Here is a 17,510-nt window from a genome sequence, read left to right as displayed (position 1 = left end):
ACAGTCAATACGCACCGGGGACTGTTCAAAGTTACTCGCCTGCCGTTCGGAGTGTCGTCCGCCGTAGCCATATTTCAGCGCTACATGGAAGAGCTCCTCTCGGGACTACCAGGGGTCCACGTGTACCTGGACGATATTATAGTGGGAGGTCAAGATGCCTACGAGCACAACAAACACCTGCGAGATGTGCTGAAACGCATAAGTGACGACAACATTCGTCTGAGCCGAGAGAAATGCACCTTCGGCATGCCGGAAGTAACCTTCCTTGGATACCGCATTGACGCTGCCGGTATTCATCCGACCGAAGAAAAGGTCGAAGCCCTTAAAGAAGCTCCCAGTCCAAGGAACAAGCAGCAACTTCAGTCTTTTCTCGGACTGCTCAACTTCTACAACAGATTCTTGCACGGTGCAGCTCACGCCCTCGAGCCTCTATACCGTCTGCTTGCAAAGGATCAGACGTGGAGATGGCGCAAAGAAGAAGCCGACGCTTTCAAGCACGCCAAGGAACTTATACAGACATCCGATGTCTTAGTCCACTACGACGTGCACAAGCCGCTCACGCTTGCCTGCGACGCGTCTGCCTACGGCATAGGATTTGTCCTTAGTCACGAAGACTCTACCGGACAAGAATCTCCAATTGCATTCGGTTCCCGTACTTTGAACTCGACCGAAAGGAACTACTCTCAGACAGACCGAGAAGCTCTGGCTGTCGTTTCCGGTGTCAAGAAGTTCCACCAATATCTGTATGGCAGACACTTCAAGGTCTATACTGACCACAAGCCGTTGCTGGGCCTGCTGCATCACAGTCGTCCAATACCTAGCGTACTTTCACCGAGGATGCTTCGATGGAATTTACTCCTCGCACAGTACGACTATGAGCTGATCTACCGACCGGGACGTCAAATGGGCAATGCTGATTCACTCAGCCGCCTGCCGCTGCCCTCCACAAATGCCGAAAGTCCTGTTATGACAGACGTCCTGCTGCTAGAAAACCCCCCAGAAGCCTTTGCAGATGCATCCAAGATTTCTCAGCTGACAAGGAAGGACCGTGTGTTGTCGCGAGTACTCAAGTGGATTCGTACCGGATGGCCAGCAAAGGTAGAGGACCAGTTCCAACCTTACTTCGTGCGCCGCGACGAACTCTCCGCTTATCGTGATTGCATTCTGTGGGGCTCCCGAGTCGTGATTCCACCGCAACTCCGCATGGAAGTGCTTGAGCTACTTCACTCATCACACCCAGGAATCGTTCGCATGAAGGGACTCGCGCGAGGTTACGTCTGGTGGCCGAAACTCGACAGCGATGTGGAGAACACCGTCCGTGCGTGTGAGACCTGCCAAGAATCCAGGAATGCTCCACCCCGCGTTGCAGTCCATCCGTGGGAGCAGACTACGAGACCGTGGTCTAGGCTGCACGTGGACTTCGCTGGACCAGTCCAAGGCAAGATATTTCTTATCGTCGTGGACTCGTTCTCAAAATGGCTAGAGGTCGTTGTGGTGAGGACAACTTCAGCTGCAGTTGTTGTCCGAGAACTCAGACGGCTGTTCGCCACACACGGACTTCCCGACGTCGTCGTATCTGACAACGGTTCTGCATTCGCATCAGCTGAATTCCGGCAGTTCCTCGCCAGGAACAACATTCGTCAAGCTTTAGTCGCACCCTACCATCCGTCTTCTAACGGACAGGCCGAACGCTTCGTTCAGGAAACGAAGAAAGCTCTTAAACGACTGAAAGGGGGCGACATCGAACTTCAGCTCAGTCGTTTCCTGTTCCAGCAGCACTTGCTGCCCTGCACGACTACAGGAAGAAGCCCGGCGGAGCTACTGTTCTCACGTCAGCTAAAGTCCGCCCTAGATTACTTGCACCCCGATTCCCAGGAAGGCAACTCGCAACGCGACCAGTTGTCGCGGAAGCTCCGCGCTGCACCAACCCGCAAGTTTGAGCCTGGTGACTCAGTCTTTGCTAGGAATTTTTCGCCACATGGGTCTCGGTGGCTTCCCGCGATCATCTGCTCCTGCAAAGGACCTGTGTCCTATGAAGTCGAACTCCTGGACGGCACGTCCTGGCGTAGGCACGTCGACCATCTTAGAAAGAGGGATTATAACCTACCCGATCTTCCTCACCGTGCACCTGAACTCGAACTGCCTGAGCCGCATTCAGAGTCAGAAGACCAGGACGAACAACCCGCTAGCACTTCGACCGAGCCAGACGCCGACTCACCTGAACCCGGGCACAGCCGCTCCAACTCAGAGAACGCGGATACCTCCGACAGAATTCCTCCGGCGACCGGCACCGTTCCTCGACGCTCCGCCCGAGAGAGGAAGTTTCCATCTCACCTCCGAGACTACTACGTCTAAGGGGGGAGGAGTGTTGTGTATCGTGGTGCTGCCGCTCCAATTGTGTATCACACTACTGCCGCTCCAAGTGCCGCTTCCCGTATGGTACCTTCTGTCTGGCCTGAGCATCGTATTTCGCTCAACACCTCATCCCCGCGTCTCCGCGGCTCTTCGGTCCTGGCACGTACCATATGCATGTACGAAGCTACACGCGGACACTGAACTCTCTGCACTCTCTCTCTCTATCCCGACTCTCTGCCCCGCTTGTACGCTTTCTCTGAATAAACAGTTTTGCCTCAGACTCCGACTGGAGAACACATCACAACTATTGCTTACATCGCTGGGCACGCGTACGATGAACGGGAATCGCCGGTGTGACCCAGACTGCCGAGCCGTGCTTTACGGCCAGCAGCAGTCGTCGCCGTCGCTAGCTTGTGGATAACAAGTTAGGCCGTTTCAGTTAAAGCGAACAGTCGCCAGACATACTTCTGGATAAAGTAGCTTAAAAAAAAGTACTGGTCACGTCGGAGAAAGCCGGGACAAGAAGCGAGAAGCGCCAGTCCTGCGCGATGTCAACAACCCGGCTTTCTCAGGCGTGCAATCGCATCATCGCTTCCCACACATTGTCTCACTGCGTAAACAAGCACGAGTACAACCAGTAAAAAAGAAAACAGATTGTTTAATAGAACGAAAGCGCAGATTGCGTTTTATGTTATGTAAACAAGCGATGTAAACAACAGTATGAGTGCAGTCGTCCTCATCGGCGCACTCCCGGGCAAATTTCATGCTGACGCGGTTGGCGTAATATTATCTTCAAGCACTCCCTTAGACAGAACACGTGTAGCATCGTTAGATGACATTCGGCTGGAAGGCATTCGAAGCGCCCGTGTAGCAGGGGTATAAGTGGTGATCACCTTCCTGCTAGAAGTTACCATAAACGAAAGGATGACAAGAAAGGGAAAGTTTTCACTCTTCGCTGAAACGTCATTTCGAGCCCTAGATTGTTCCACGGTAGCTTGAAGTGTAATGCAAATATGTTTACGCGGACAACCCATTTGTTAGAATTTAAATATACTTCAGACGGATTAATTGCGTATTTACGAAAGTACACTTTAAATAGATGGCCAGCACCAAAATGCGATGTCCCGAAACTCGATTTTGAGCATTAGATTGTTCAACGATTGTAGTGCGCTGCAAACATGCTAATGCGGACTGCCAATTTGCTAGAACTTCAGTGTTCTTTGGACGAATTAATTGCGTATTTACGGAAGTACACTTCAAATACATTGACGACACGCAAATGCCATTTCCCGAAACGCGATTTCAAGCACTCTACTGTTCAACGGCAGCTAGAAGTGTGCAAAGACGTTTAAAAGGACTGCCCGTTTGTTAGAATTGAAGTATATTTCGGATGAATTAATTTCATATTTACGAAAGTTCACTTTTAATACATTGACAAGATGCTAAAACTGCATACATATACGTTTACAAGGGCTGCTCGTTTTCTAGAATTGAAGTATACTTTCGATGAATTAATTTCATATTTCCGAAAATACACTTTTAATACACTGACAAGATGCTAAAACTGCATACATATTTTTTCACGTATTTGAAAAGTGCTCGAAGTATGCTTTAAGTGAGGTATTTTTGGCACATTTTAAAAATATATTTCGAATACCGAGCATGAAATTTCAGAAACGTATTTCCGACATATTTTTAGTGCATTCATGAATACAAAATATGTTTAAAATACATTTTAAATAGTCCACCGTATATTCCAAACGTATTAGTTTTTGCTAAGGGAATCACTGCATCAGGGGGGGGGGGGGGGGCGCGCTCACGCACTCAGTACACGTCTCTGCTGTCGAATCCAAAGTCGAATGACCGACGGCGAAATCCAACAGATGCGCACGGCGTGTCCTCGGCGCCTCTCGTATTTCTCCGCGCTCGCTTCTGTGTAAAGTCCAAACCGAACAGCACGGCTGCGCAGACCACGCACAAAGCCGCCAGCATCCGGTACAGGTTCTCGTAGGAACCCATGGAATCACGGAACAGTCCTGCAAAAAAATGATATTCAGTCGCATGAAAGCAGAACGTTTTTCTTTTTTCACGTTGGCCCCAACAAATCCTGCTCTAACTTTACAGCGTGAAAGTAGAATTTAGGAGTCCAGTAAAGGTATGTATCAGGCAACGTCTGGTGAAAATACATTTTTCATAGAACCTTAGTGAGCCGACGGCTATAGCGCAAGGCTAGTAACACGTCTGCGCAAGAACGATGACAGCCGCAAAGCGCGCAGCGGCCCACTTAAGTAGACATTACCACTAAATTGTTGCATCAAGATTTGAACACAGTTATTTGTAGTGTTGCTGTGCAGTCGCTTTATAAACTGCAAATCGTCCCCAACTCCCCTTTGACGACGTACTGTTATTTAACTGTTATTAAGCTGCCGTCAAGAACACGTCAAGAAAGCAGGGGCAAATGCTTTTGCAACAGAATTATCCACGTTGTCATGACAATCAGTCGAGGCCAATGGCGACAAAGGCCTCCTTTGAGAGCATTTCCCGCTGCTTGCATGAGTTGTAGTAAGTACTTATTTCTTTGGTAGTAAATGTATCAGTTGTTAGGGAGTGGGTGTAACTAAAATCGCAATCCTCACGAATTTCTCCTTCGCTGAGTATACCGAGCCTTTATTTTTTTATTCCACACAGATTGTTACGTTAGAAATTGAGGGTGATACAACGGTGCGGTCTGTGCATTTGAAGCGTGCAGCAAGACGGGTATTATGCACGTGATAGAGCTAAACTAAGAGAACTTAGGTACCTAAAAAAGTAATTATCTTTTTAATTTCTTCCTATAGTATTGAAATGTTGAAGGCCGCCAACTTCGAAGGCTTGCACAGCTTATAAATTTCCTTAATCGGCCTCGTCGTTCTAAATATCGAAGATGAAAAATGCTTTGAAAGCTCGCTAAGTTGGCCTTCTTGCATTCAAAATTGATGAACTGACGATAATCGAATCTCTAATCTAGCAGAGACAAAGACAATTTCTGCATTTTACGATATAGTACAAGTTAAACCTCATATCACCGATGATGTCACGCGCAGCGGCGCCATTTTATAAAGTTGGAAAAAGAAACTTTACCTCCACAGGAATTCAGAACAGTATTTTTGGCGCTCAGCGTTTCAAACAGCACTGTCAAATCAGAAAATTTAGAAACAAGTCTCGTCTTCAATGCTGACGGCCTCCAAGTTCACAATATAATTTTCCTCTCTAAAATACCAAGGTACAAAGTTGATTAGTAATTTTCAGTTTACAAATCGCCTCTTATTTTGGACTCTATCACATGGAAGATCTCCGCCTTGCTGCACACTTAAAAAGAGTATACCGCACCGTTGTATCTCGCACTGTTGAAATCTTTATGGGATGAAAAAAGCACCTCGTACCGGAACTAATATCCACAAGGATAACTCAGCTGCAAAAGAAGACTGAATAAAAGAACAAGAGTGGTCTAAGTTCAGTGACCATCACACATTTTCTCTAACAAAAAGGCGGGGAACCTGCACTTACTGCCAGCCATGTAGTATCAGCCAGTATGGGACCAGTTCCAGTACCAGCCAATAGTGCCAGCCAGTATTGGATAAATAGTGTGGTAAGAGGTTATATTACTGCGGCAGCACTAGATGGGCCAATAGTGAAAAAACCGTCACTCGTAATGTTGAGTTATTCATTTAAGTTATTCATTTAAGTTCGGAGCAGCGCCGCGCCTGCTGCAGCCGAGGAGAAAGAGGGTGCGATAATGAAGAGAGAGAAACGTGGATGCATGCACATGCAGATGCCAGAAAGAAGAGACGAAGGATGAAGTCAGTGGAGGAATCTGCAGTGCAGCAAACGATATATCATGGTCAAAGCCAGACCTTCGACAGATTCCCAAGCCAAAAGGTGTTCACGGCGACCTGAAGAGCAAATCAAAAGAGGAGAGCTTGAACGTGAGTCAACCTATTCAGCGCATATAGCGAGGCGGGAAGCCGAAGCAAAGAGGCGCAGACAGTTAACCTTGCTAAACAGGATACGGAAACAGATGAAGAGCGAGAAATGCGAAGTGCTGGAAAGGAGAGGAGAATGATGATTTTGCCGGAGGAACGTGCAGTCGAGAGGTGTACACGTGGCTTCCGAGACCATCGAGCAGAGAAAAAGGTGACTCGAATCGCCACAGAAACTCAGGCGGCTTATCGCAAGAGGAAGGTCGAGAAACTACAGCAAGAAAATTCGGATGCAAATTGATTTTCCTACCATATAAAAACCTCAACAAAGACAAGCTAAGCTAAACATTGGCATACCGGCTGGCATGTCCATGTCTTCGTCTCATTTAGCTTGGCCAAGTAATTCGGGGGCAATGTTTTTTGTCATCTCTTTTTTCAGCCCCATAACGCGATCTCAAAAAGTTTCCTCATCTGTTTTAACCCATCAATGCATCTTAAATGCATTAGGATGTAGAAAACCACCATTTCCTGCAGAGTAGGCATGCTGCATAACGAAGAGAGAAGTTCACAACGATTCCAAGTATATGGACAAAATAAATGGGGCACATACATTTTAGCAAACCATGCAGGCTTTCAGCGGTGGTCTAAAGCAGAAAGCTTCGCGCCAGTGATGTTTTAAGTGCGGAAACCAGAATGATTCGATTTAATTACGGAGAGCATGCTTTTCCAAACTCACCGATCAGCAGCGGACCTCCGAAGGCCACAGGCAGCATAAAAACACCGGCGACGCCCCAGCACATAGACAGCTTCTCTACGCCGAAGTAATCACTGAGCAGCACAGGTTTTAAAGCCACTACACAGCCTGCCGGAAGTCCCGTTATCACAGCAGTCGTCAAAACTTGAGGAAAAGAAGTGGCGTGCGGTAAGCCAACCAGACAGAGCGCCTCGGCCACCAGACACAACGCCACGAGAAGACAGCGGCTATGCCTTCCCCGATCCCAGAAGAACGGTATCACCAGGCGTCCCACCATCTCAGCCGTGGCTACGTAAGTGATGATGGGCTCGGCTTGACGTCTTAGGGCGCCCCTGTCGCCGGCATAGTCCAGCACTGTCGTCTCCAATGTGACCGTGGTGTACTCTCCGATGGTGAACGTGGCCACCAGAATATACAGGATGGGGTTTCGCAGAAGAACCATGATGTCGGCGTAATTGCTACTCGACGCAGCTTCATTGTTACTGCCGCGTCCCTCCAGGATCGTGCTGTTGTCACATACAAGCTCAGCACCGAGTCCACTTGCACCGGTCTTACGAGCACATCCATCTCCGTCCACTAAGCGCCCCTCTGTGCTTAGATGGCAAGTCACCCCGTTTTGCTTATTTACCTTCCAGGCTGGACGGAGATCTTGAGCGATGTCATATTTATGGGCGTCGTCTTTTGGAGAGTTACAGTCGCACGAAATTCTGGGTGCTGGATAGCCTCCATTTTCCTTCCGCTTAGATAATGCAAGGTTATTCCTCAACCCATTGTTGGATTTGTCGGCCTCCGCTCGCAACGATATTTGAGTGCCACACTTCAGAAAAGCTGAAACATCGGCCGGTAGAGCATTTTTTGCCTTTGGAGTGGACTTTTCTTCCAAGCAGCAACTTTTGTTTTTAACATCATTTTCAGCCTTCGCATGTCCGCCGCCACTGCACAAAGTAAAAGGTCGCGGATTGTTCATGAGCATTGATACAGGCAGTGTGTTTAGCGTGACGGCAGACAGTATCAGCAGCGCTCCATGAAGGCCGTACTCTCTGACAAGTGCCGAAAGCAGCAAAGGGAAGGCTAAGGGTGCCAACGTCATGCCCGTGTACTTGAAGCCGCTGGCAGTCGCCCGGTACTTGTCAAAGTACAGCATGTTGTATATGGAGAGGGTCAGCATGATCATTCCTACAGCTGTTCCTGCACGAGAGAGAGAGAGAGAGAGCACATGTCATAGCCAGCTGCAAAAAGTTTTCCCAAAGTATTAGCGACCTGCAGGTAAGAGAGCTTGGTAAATTTAGAAAAAAACGCATATGCCTTTCCCAATGGTTTCGAATCATAATTAGAGCTGCGCCATCCTCCTTGACGATAAGAAAGAGATTGTGAGAGTGAGTTTGAAAATTACCAAGCTGGCTAAGCATTCTCGCCCTAAAAACCCAGCAGGCCAAACTCAGCGCGTAAGCCACGTGGACGTTTCGGCTAGTTGGTAAGACATGATTTAGAAGGGGGAGCTCGAATGAAACAAGGACATGAGCTAAATGCTGTTGTTTAATGCTGAGTAATCTCTTTGGTATTGCTGATTGAAGGGGACGGAGGCGATTCCTGTTTTTTACAGGCTGCTCTGGGTGTTTTTTAGCCAGCAGATTATCTTAGTTGAGCTTACACTGATATCTAGCCGCCCCCTGAAATCAGCCGATAGCTAGGCATACGCGCACGATTCCTCGAGCACGTCATTTCGCTTCCAAATCTTTAAGTTCCAAGTTAGTACACGTAGGCTGCGGGAACGGAGGGGCTGACGTCGGTGTATGAGATCAGTGCATGGCTGTGGGCCCAGCAGGGCACACTTGTCCCGCGGACTGGATAACATGTTTGTCAGTGCAATAAAAGTGGTGCAAAGTAGCAACTCTTCTCCTTTACATATGTTATGCGGCATTGTCGGCTTCTTCCAGCTGTCTGCAGATGAGACCCACACATACGGGGCTGAACGTGGTTGGCTTAGCAATGTGCATTGATAGCCGGTATGCACTCCAAAGACGGACCTATAAACTCCTCCTATTAACCCAGTTTTAACGCGAAAGCTTTAGTACCCTTATGTCGGATAATTATGTCCGGCGTAGATGTGGCGGCTTCGACCATTTGAAGTCCCGGGGCCGGAGCGGCCGGAGCAACCGGCCGCTCAGGCAGCATTGGTGGGCCACTTAGATCACTCGATCTTGTGGCGTCATCACAACCACCTAACAAATTGTGAGCAAACTGACCACCGTTGCAGGCGGCAGTTAATGATTCGCCGCGAGCTGCTTCTCGGGAATACCAGCCTGGGTTGTGCAATCCCCTTCCAATGGCAGCACCTGCCATCGCAGGGTAGTGGCGCATGGCTTAACCGCTGCACCACTGGGCCAGCAGGGGTTTATTTATTTATTTACTCACATACCCTAAAGGCCCTTTTCGAGCATTACATAAGGGGGGGGGGGGGGGGGGTTACAGTTAGAAATAAACAATACTTCACACCGTTGTTCAAGCAACTCTCACGACTCCGAGGGATCTACGAATGTAAGGTCAAGAATTACCAGCTCCGCATATATGGACATTAACCGATTAATGTTATCCCTTGATGCCCTTAGGGCGTCGCCGCGGTGTCTCAGTGGTTATGGCGCTCGGTTGCTGACCCGGAAGACGCGGATTCGATCCTGGCCGCGGCGGTCAAATTCTGGTGGAGGCTAAATTGTAGGTACCCGCGTACTCTGAGATGTCAGGGCACAATAAGGAACCCCAGGTGATCAAACTTTCCAGAGCCCAACAGCGTCTCTCATAGCCTGAGTCGCTTTGGGACGTGAAACCCGCATAAGCAAAGCTATAAACCAACACCCTTAAGGCGATGCTTGTGTGTCCCCTTCAATATTTTTGCTTTGTTCAACCATGATTTCCCCATCATTCTCTAATTCCTTTGTATTATAGTAATGTGTACGGTTTTAGAGCGCATATGCGACTATAGCTATTACCGTTTCATACGCGGCAACAAATCCAGTCTTCAGCTTAACCATTTCTGCTCAAAAGTAACTAGAAAAAGCTCGAACTAAGAAAGGACTTCGAAGAAATTTAATTAGTACTTGATTTCGGGCTCAAAATTTAGCGCCCGAATTTTGCCCATGTAATCCGAAAGCGAAAGTCCCTGTTTGCGTTCAGGAGTCAGTGAACTAACGTTGTGCGTAGCCTTCACTTGGAGGGTAGAAGAATTACTAACACCTGTTGCATGTTGCTCATGCTCGCAGTAATAGAACGCCTACAAAACGCTGGCAATCACAGAGTCGGACAATTGAACGACACACCGCTGAATGCTGCAAGTCAGATAACTGAATGAGCGATGGCTTAAAAGTGTGTAATGTTTTCGATCATGCACCAATAGACAGAAGCAGACAGGTCTGTCTGCAGCACTTCGATGTTTTCTCTGGCTCTTTTAGATCTCTCAGCAATTCTTGCTCTTCTACACCGAATATTCTTAGCTTGAACGCTGACTACAGAGTTCTTGGGATAAAGATGGCTGTTGACATTGTGGGGGCCAGATATGGGCTAGATACCTGCGAGACTGCAAGTTCTGCTCACCACTGATGAGACCCAAAGTGACGGTCATCCAAGTGATGTCCGGTACGAAGGCGGAGGCGATGAGCGCACCGAAGTTCAGCAGGCTGCCAGTCACGGCGATTTGATAGATTGTGATCCTCTCTTGCAGCGCCATGACTAGCAAACCTGGAAAAAGTCAGAATAAACGCCGTGATAACTCTGCAATACTGAGATTGAATGAGATGGTCCTCTAAACACAATAAAGGAAACCGAGTTTACCTTACCTAACTCAGAAATGCTGGATAGTTTCAAATATGATAATTCTCCATAGCCATCCAAGGCTGCTATTCCGTAATCTTATTAATATTTGTTCATATGCACTGTGTTGCCATATATTTGCAGCATTTTACATAAAACATCGAGCGCTGTAACTTGAGAAGTAAGGTCGTCGCTCATGTCATAACTACATTTAGTTACAAATCCGTGCAACTACCTCTCACAGCAAGCTGCTGTTCTTGACGCTACTGAAGTAAGCACAACCTCAAGTGAGGGAAGAGCAAATATCTTAATTTGACAATTTACCGCGCTAAAATACACATAGGAAAGACTTACTAGCTTTCCAGTGTGCACTTACGTCTTGCCTCAAGCACTAGCGATGCCATCCACTGATCAAACAATTAGCGGATGCAAGAATATGTCTACTAAATTAAGCCCCAAAGCTCTCTCCTGTTAGCATTTTAGCGACCTAATTATTTCAAGCTGTCTTCGATCGATCCTGTTCTTAGCGCTTCTCCAGTTCAAAACTGTAAGCAATTGCCCTGAATTACTAGCCTTGTGCATTCACACTTTCATAAATACACTAACGTCAGCATGTCGAATTATCGATAACGTAGCGGATTTCCCTCCGGGAGAATTGGGTAACTCTTTAGCTTCTATTGAAACTCCTGCATGGGTTCATATGTGCCATTTTTTCCCTACAGTATGGTCAACAACCTTGTGGAGATTTATTTTTAAAAAGCCTCGGCAGACGATTCCTTAGTATGTTATGGGCCCTAGCTGCACGCTCTTCAACGGCAGTAAAGTTAGTTAAAATATTTCGCGAACAGATACAATTCGACAAGCTTTCAAAGTCACGCAAAAAGTATTCAGCTTAGCATTTACCAAACCCTAACCCAGAAAAGGCTAACATACTTGGCACTCTCCGCTCAGTAATTCAGATGTCTTATTATATTTAACAATTGTATTCCAAAATATGAACCCATCACACGGGTTAAAATTGTCATCATCATCATCGAAAAACTTGTGTATCGCAACTGGACGAATATTTCTCTCGCTGTTCCATTTACCTACAACCGCACAAGCTGTGCTCACGTTTGCAGCCTTTTAACTTGGGTTGATTCCCTACCTCCAGAAGCTACATCGTCTTTTACTTCATTATTTGTCTTGTTAACCAGTGGAACCAATGGGTATATCTTTTAAGCATCGTATTTGTCGTATTGCTAGTTCTAGTTTAATGCAGAGCGCCATCAATGGAAGCACCGCCATTATATTATTCCGCTTCAAATAGGAACTAAGCGCATGCACTTGTTTTCAAGGACATCAGCAAAGAAAACAAGCGTGAGCAGGAGCGGCACGTGCTGCATATTGATGATGGAGGCCTGGACATTTGCCACGTTGTCGACGGAAACATGCTCTCTTCGGGCACCCTCCGAGCGTTCGAGGTACTTAAGCCAGACAATATCCAGAACGATTCCACCTTTTCTGACGCCGTCACAACAGCGTATAGAGGCAATGTTCCCTACTGTGTTGCGACAAAAAAAATCTCCTTTTTCGAAAATCTACTGGTAATTTTTTTGTCCAGCAACGCTCCTAGAGAGGAGTCACACTAAGCCAAGACATGACCCTAGGGAGCATTGAGTCGTTTTGAGGTGGAAGAGTAGAGGGGCTGCAGTCTAAGCGCTTCTTTTGCCGACCATAATTTGGACCTCGACAGACTTAAGTACGAAGGCTGGCAAAGAATTCTTTCCGCAATCAGCTGTGCCATAGCAAGTAATACGTAGAAATCGCACAATGACAAGGTCATTCAATTGTGATAAGAATAGCTAGAATCAGTGCCTACACAAAAATCAATCTCCGCAACATGGATATAGCATAAAGGGCAATGTTACTGCCCATTGCATCTAGTCTATTAGCGAGTGTATTCCAATGTAGCTTAAAATCTGCCGACGACATACACTAAGGCAGCCGGTGACTTCCTATTATATAACCGTTTTACGAGTGTAGCCTTCCGTGCCTTCACCACAATATTCCATTCATTACCGTAATCTCACTCTAGGATGGTGATGTAACTGGCACTATCAGAACACGATACATGAAGCGCACCTTGAAATTGTCTTGTTGCTGTTGTTGTGACTGGGAAAAGATGAAAAGGAAATTTCATGGGCCTGCCTACTGGCTCGTGCTGAGGCACAACCGCTGCCCCGTGCAGATAAAGGAGAGTTGAAAGATATAAGAAAGAAGAGTGAAAGAACAAACGTGCGTAGCAACAACCGCATCTGCCGAAGCGACGACGCTGGCTATAACGATACCCTTACCCTTTCAAATTCTGCTCACGATCGCGGTCGGTTACAATTACCTGCTGTCTGCACACGACTGCAGTGTTCCTAGCAAAGCATAGCAGGAAAAGCTGCTCATTCCCAAGGACGCAGCCAAGCAGGTGCGGTGGCGATTTCGGTATTTCAAGTGTCTCATCTTGTTTGTTCCGTTGTCTGTCGTTAGTGTGGCATAAGTATTGTCTGCAGCAATGCATTGTGAATTTACCCTCTCTAGCCCACCCTACTCTCTGAAGTTTGCATGTCGGACTACGGACGGCATTATTTTACTTTTTCTGCGGATATCAGGATTTCCCAGAATTCACACGAAAGCCCTTATAAAAATCTGAACACGCGCATATTTCTTTAACAAACAGTAAATGCTAGCTGGATATGCTTAAAAGAAAGCGTTGACACCCGATAAAACCTCAGTCAAGGTTTGTCACAATCGACATCCCAAACTAGAACTTAGTGCTCCGTAGTAGCATGAACCCGACTGTGGACTGACGAACAGTGTACAACTTCCTTGTCGCGCCTAACAAGGACAACTACGGGATTTTGTTTCTATTTTCGGAATACTCTACAAATGCTATAACCGCCTATTTGAGATTGCTACGTTTTCGGCCGCTTGCATCGTTTTTGTTTTTTTTTAACTCACCAGCCATGTGCGCCATCACCATGTTGAGAGTCAGCGGCCAACTGGCGCTCTGGCGGCTAACTTCGAACTCGTCCACGAATGCGACGTAGAACAGTGCACCGTTCTTAGGGATGAGCATGGCTAGCAGAGCCGAGAGTGCCGACAGGGGAGCGAGACTCCAGCAGCGGTCCACCACGATGTCCCGCCGATCGTGTAGTTCCTTCGCCATGGTTAGCGGAATGCGGCCCTAGCCTGCAAAAATTGTTGCGCATATTCAGTGAAGAGAAAACCAGTGTAGGCATTGTTTTCACGACATGCATCAGTCAGACGACATTCATCACTCGCTGAAGGGCAAAGACGTCTGCCCTTGATCGCCAATAAACCGTGTACTGTGTGAGCCGCACCCAGGACTACTACGCTTTCATTGCAATCGAATTCATTGCCATGGACTACGTACCACGTTCTAATGGGTATATCCACTTTACGCGATAGCGTGTATTTTAGTGCAGATAATCACTTCCCATTGCCTCAGACAGGCCGTTGTAGAAAGTTGCCGGAAAAGTTTATTCAACCGCTTTTTGTCTAAAACAACTTGTCTTGGCACCGCAACAACTTTCGCAGAAAGAAATTGAAAACTGTGCTTTCGAGCGTTTTCCTTTTGTTTTAAAGAACGAGCCACACTAATGGCAGATGCTACTTTAATACAAGCTACTGTTGGCCTCTGTAGCAACCACAGCTTGTTATTCATTTATTGTGATGTGCCCACTAACAACCAAAGGCCTTTTACAGAGCTCCACTCAGATCAGTGAAAGAGAAAACAACAATAAAAAGAATAACAAGTAACAAAAGAGCAATTACAAATGTTGGAGAGGATCACAGTGGCAACAAATGGTAGAAAGAGTTAACGGTCAAACGGTGTCTCAGTGAGCACATCATGTTTCGCCTGAAAGATTTCAAATCCTGATGAAATATATCATGGTGCTGCACGCGCACATCACTTGTAAAATGGTGCTCAGTTTGAACCGTGACACGTCAGACACGGCTTTGTCGCACGGACCATCCTGGCATCCGCAGCTTGGTCGAAGATGCTAGGTGCATGCAGTCAATGTGTGCACGCAAACAATTGGAGATGAAGAGAAGGCCCCACGACTGCCGTCTAGACTCCAACACTGTTAGTTCTAGAGCGCGCAAGGCAGCCCTGTAATCGTCTCGGGAAGAATATAAGCAGATGGCACGGTTCATGGCACGCCTCACAAACATTTTGCGAAGATTTTTTAGTTTTTACGAAGAGGTGCGGCAGATCAAATTCCATACAACGGAAGTGTACTCAAGTCCCGGCACGACAAGAATCCTGTACAGGGCAGCATGGCATGCAGTACTGCATAGGAAGCGTACGTACACTGGTGGGAACTGCAAGAAAGAACGTACTGCAAAGCCGAGAAGGGATTGGCAGACGTCATCAGTGCCGACGCTTTGCAAAACGTTGCTTTCTTGCCTTTTTAACTTCCACTTAAAATATGCACAAACATTCAGATGCTGTAGTTAGGTACTCCCTCTCTGCAGCGAAAGCATTTGTTATGCAAAAGAAACATTATGTGAACTGACGGATCCACCACTCAAAGTCGAAAGCGCTCCCTCAGCCGCAGTCACGCCAGTCGGTAGCAGCATTGTAATAAAAAAAATATTTCCAGCAAAGTTCATTCACAAGCGTGTTTTCAGTGTCTTAGCGCTTCAGCCACGCTGCCATCTTTCAGACAGACAACAAATTAATCAAGTGCAGAAAAGCATGGCGTTGGAAAGTCTATAAACGACCATTAAGCCTGCCACCCGCTGGTCTAACAAGCAATGAAACGCGGGCCTACGCCTCTTCCTTGCGAGCACCCGAAGGTGTGACACTTTACGACGTCAGTCAAATCTGAGAAGCTTAGATATCGCGCAGTAAAATTAACTGCAGCACGCCTCTCAGCTGGTTCTCCAGATTACAGACACTGCACGGCTGCTTCTCTCATATTTACGCAGCTACTGAGAGTACAGGATAATGTACGTGAACGATTAGGTACAGAATTTAATTCCCTCCTGAGCTGAGTGAGGTCTTGGAAGATAAGCTGCATTGTGCCTTCAACCTTGAGAACATGTTTTCTTGGATACAAATATTTGCTTCTATGCCCTGAAACCTTTATCGGTTTTAAAAATATATGGTACGTCCAGCATACACTTCAAAATAGCTTCAAGCCAGAAAACTTAGTACGCGCATATTTTTCGTGGAGCATCAATGCCGCTGCTGTAGCAGCTATTGTATTAATTGCCTGCGGAAGGCAAGGAGCACACAGATAATCTTAACTGAACGTTCAGACATTAAAAGCAAAGAAAAATATTCAGAATGTAGAAAGTATCTGGGCTGCTCTGAGTAGGTGCCCAAAACATCGCATTCTTACGTTCAGTCAAGCCATTCCCACAGATTTCTCATCATTCGGACAGAATTATCAACTCGTCTCGTCTTTCCAAGTAAAGTTGCGACGCTTCACTACTTTAATTAAAATACTGGCAGGCAGAAACGCAACCTTAAGAAATAGCTTCGTCGCGCGAAATTATTGTCCACAAGATCTCCCATAACACCATTATTAAAGAATTTATCAGCGGCAAGAACCCTTTCACTTCGTTCCTTCTTCACCAGCTCTGCCAGACAAGACGCACCTGAAGCAGCTTTTCTCGCGCTCTTACTATTAAGACATTTGCTTTGGCAGTCTTTTTGGCACTAGAAAAAAACATTGACTAGCCCCCAGGAATAATAAATCTCTTACAATGTGCAGAGTACTTCTCCTCGGGAGACACTTGCCGCTGGCAGAACAACGAAGTGGTGAAGGGAGAATGCACATGGCGGTCTCGGGTGTTCGGCTACCGCGCCCCTCTGGTGCGTTCGTTTTGTGCGAGAAGGGTGATGTTTTTCTGCCCACAGGAATAAGAAGCCCCTTCCCATGTGGCCATATGGCGTAACGCCAGCGCCAGTGGCGGCAGAGTCTGAAAGAAAGATCGCTTACGCTTTCCATGGCGATATACTATAAATGCTACGCACATCTTTGCTTTCTCCTTATGAAAGAGGAGTACGAAGCCGATGGCGAAGTGTACACGTGGCCCTGAACGAGAAGGCAATCCTCGGTCATGAACTCTGGTAAAAGGGAATTGCTTTTGCGCAATGCACGTGAGAGATACAAACCTGGGCAAGTCGGCAAGGTCACCGTAGTCTTTATCTTACTTGTTTTGTTCGCCGTTTAAACCTCCTCGCCTCTCTTTCTCCTCCTTCCGCTACTCTGCCGTCAAAACAGTGCGGTCAATCGGAACGGGTTGTACCGTGCGGCCGTCTGGTTATGGATGGGTTGAGTTTTTTCGCCCTGTAGTTGGAATGTGAGATACCATCTGCGCTGCAATGAAAGGCCAAGAACTGGTTTCGACCAGAGTTCTGTAACATAATCCGAAATCCCGACGCAGAGCTTCCATTAAAGGACGTCCGCCGCAGCCGGGATGGAACCCGCGAATATGGATTCAGTAGCCGAATGCTTTAACCAGCAAGCTGCCACGGCAGGTCATTGGGTGTATTGTACAGCAACGGGCACTTTCTTAGAAAACAGCATCCACGAAACTTTGGATAGGTTCTCAAAAATTATTCACAT

At 47.0% G+C, this 17,510-nt stretch overlaps 1 protein-coding gene across 1 annotated transcript; it reads right to left on the bottom strand.

Annotated features, from left to right (window-relative positions):
- Positions 1-2,986: 2,986 nt before the first annotated feature.
- LOC149362320 (monocarboxylate transporter 9-like) lies at positions 2,987-16,754 on the bottom strand. Its single transcript, XM_089569697.1, has 5 exons — positions 16,644-16,754; positions 13,864-14,094; positions 10,657-10,800; positions 7,051-8,256; positions 2,987-4,391 (listed from the first exon to the last, which is right to left on the bottom strand). Exons 2-5 carry the CDS (start codon positions 14,069-14,071, stop codon positions 4,180-4,182), a joined length of 1,770 nt encoding a protein of 589 aa, XP_089425823.1. The 5' UTR covers positions 14,072-14,094; positions 16,644-16,754; the 3' UTR covers positions 2,987-4,179.
- Positions 16,755-17,510: the final 756 nt, after the last annotated feature.

The sequence above is a fragment of the Amblyomma mixtum genome, chromosome 2, assembly GCF_055824585.1.
Source record: "Amblyomma mixtum isolate Tamu chromosome 2, ASM5582458v1, whole genome shotgun sequence".
Classification (NCBI taxonomy): Eukaryota; Metazoa; Arthropoda; class Arachnida; order Ixodida; family Ixodidae; genus Amblyomma; species Amblyomma mixtum.
This window is presented reverse-complemented; position numbering and strand designations above follow the sequence as displayed.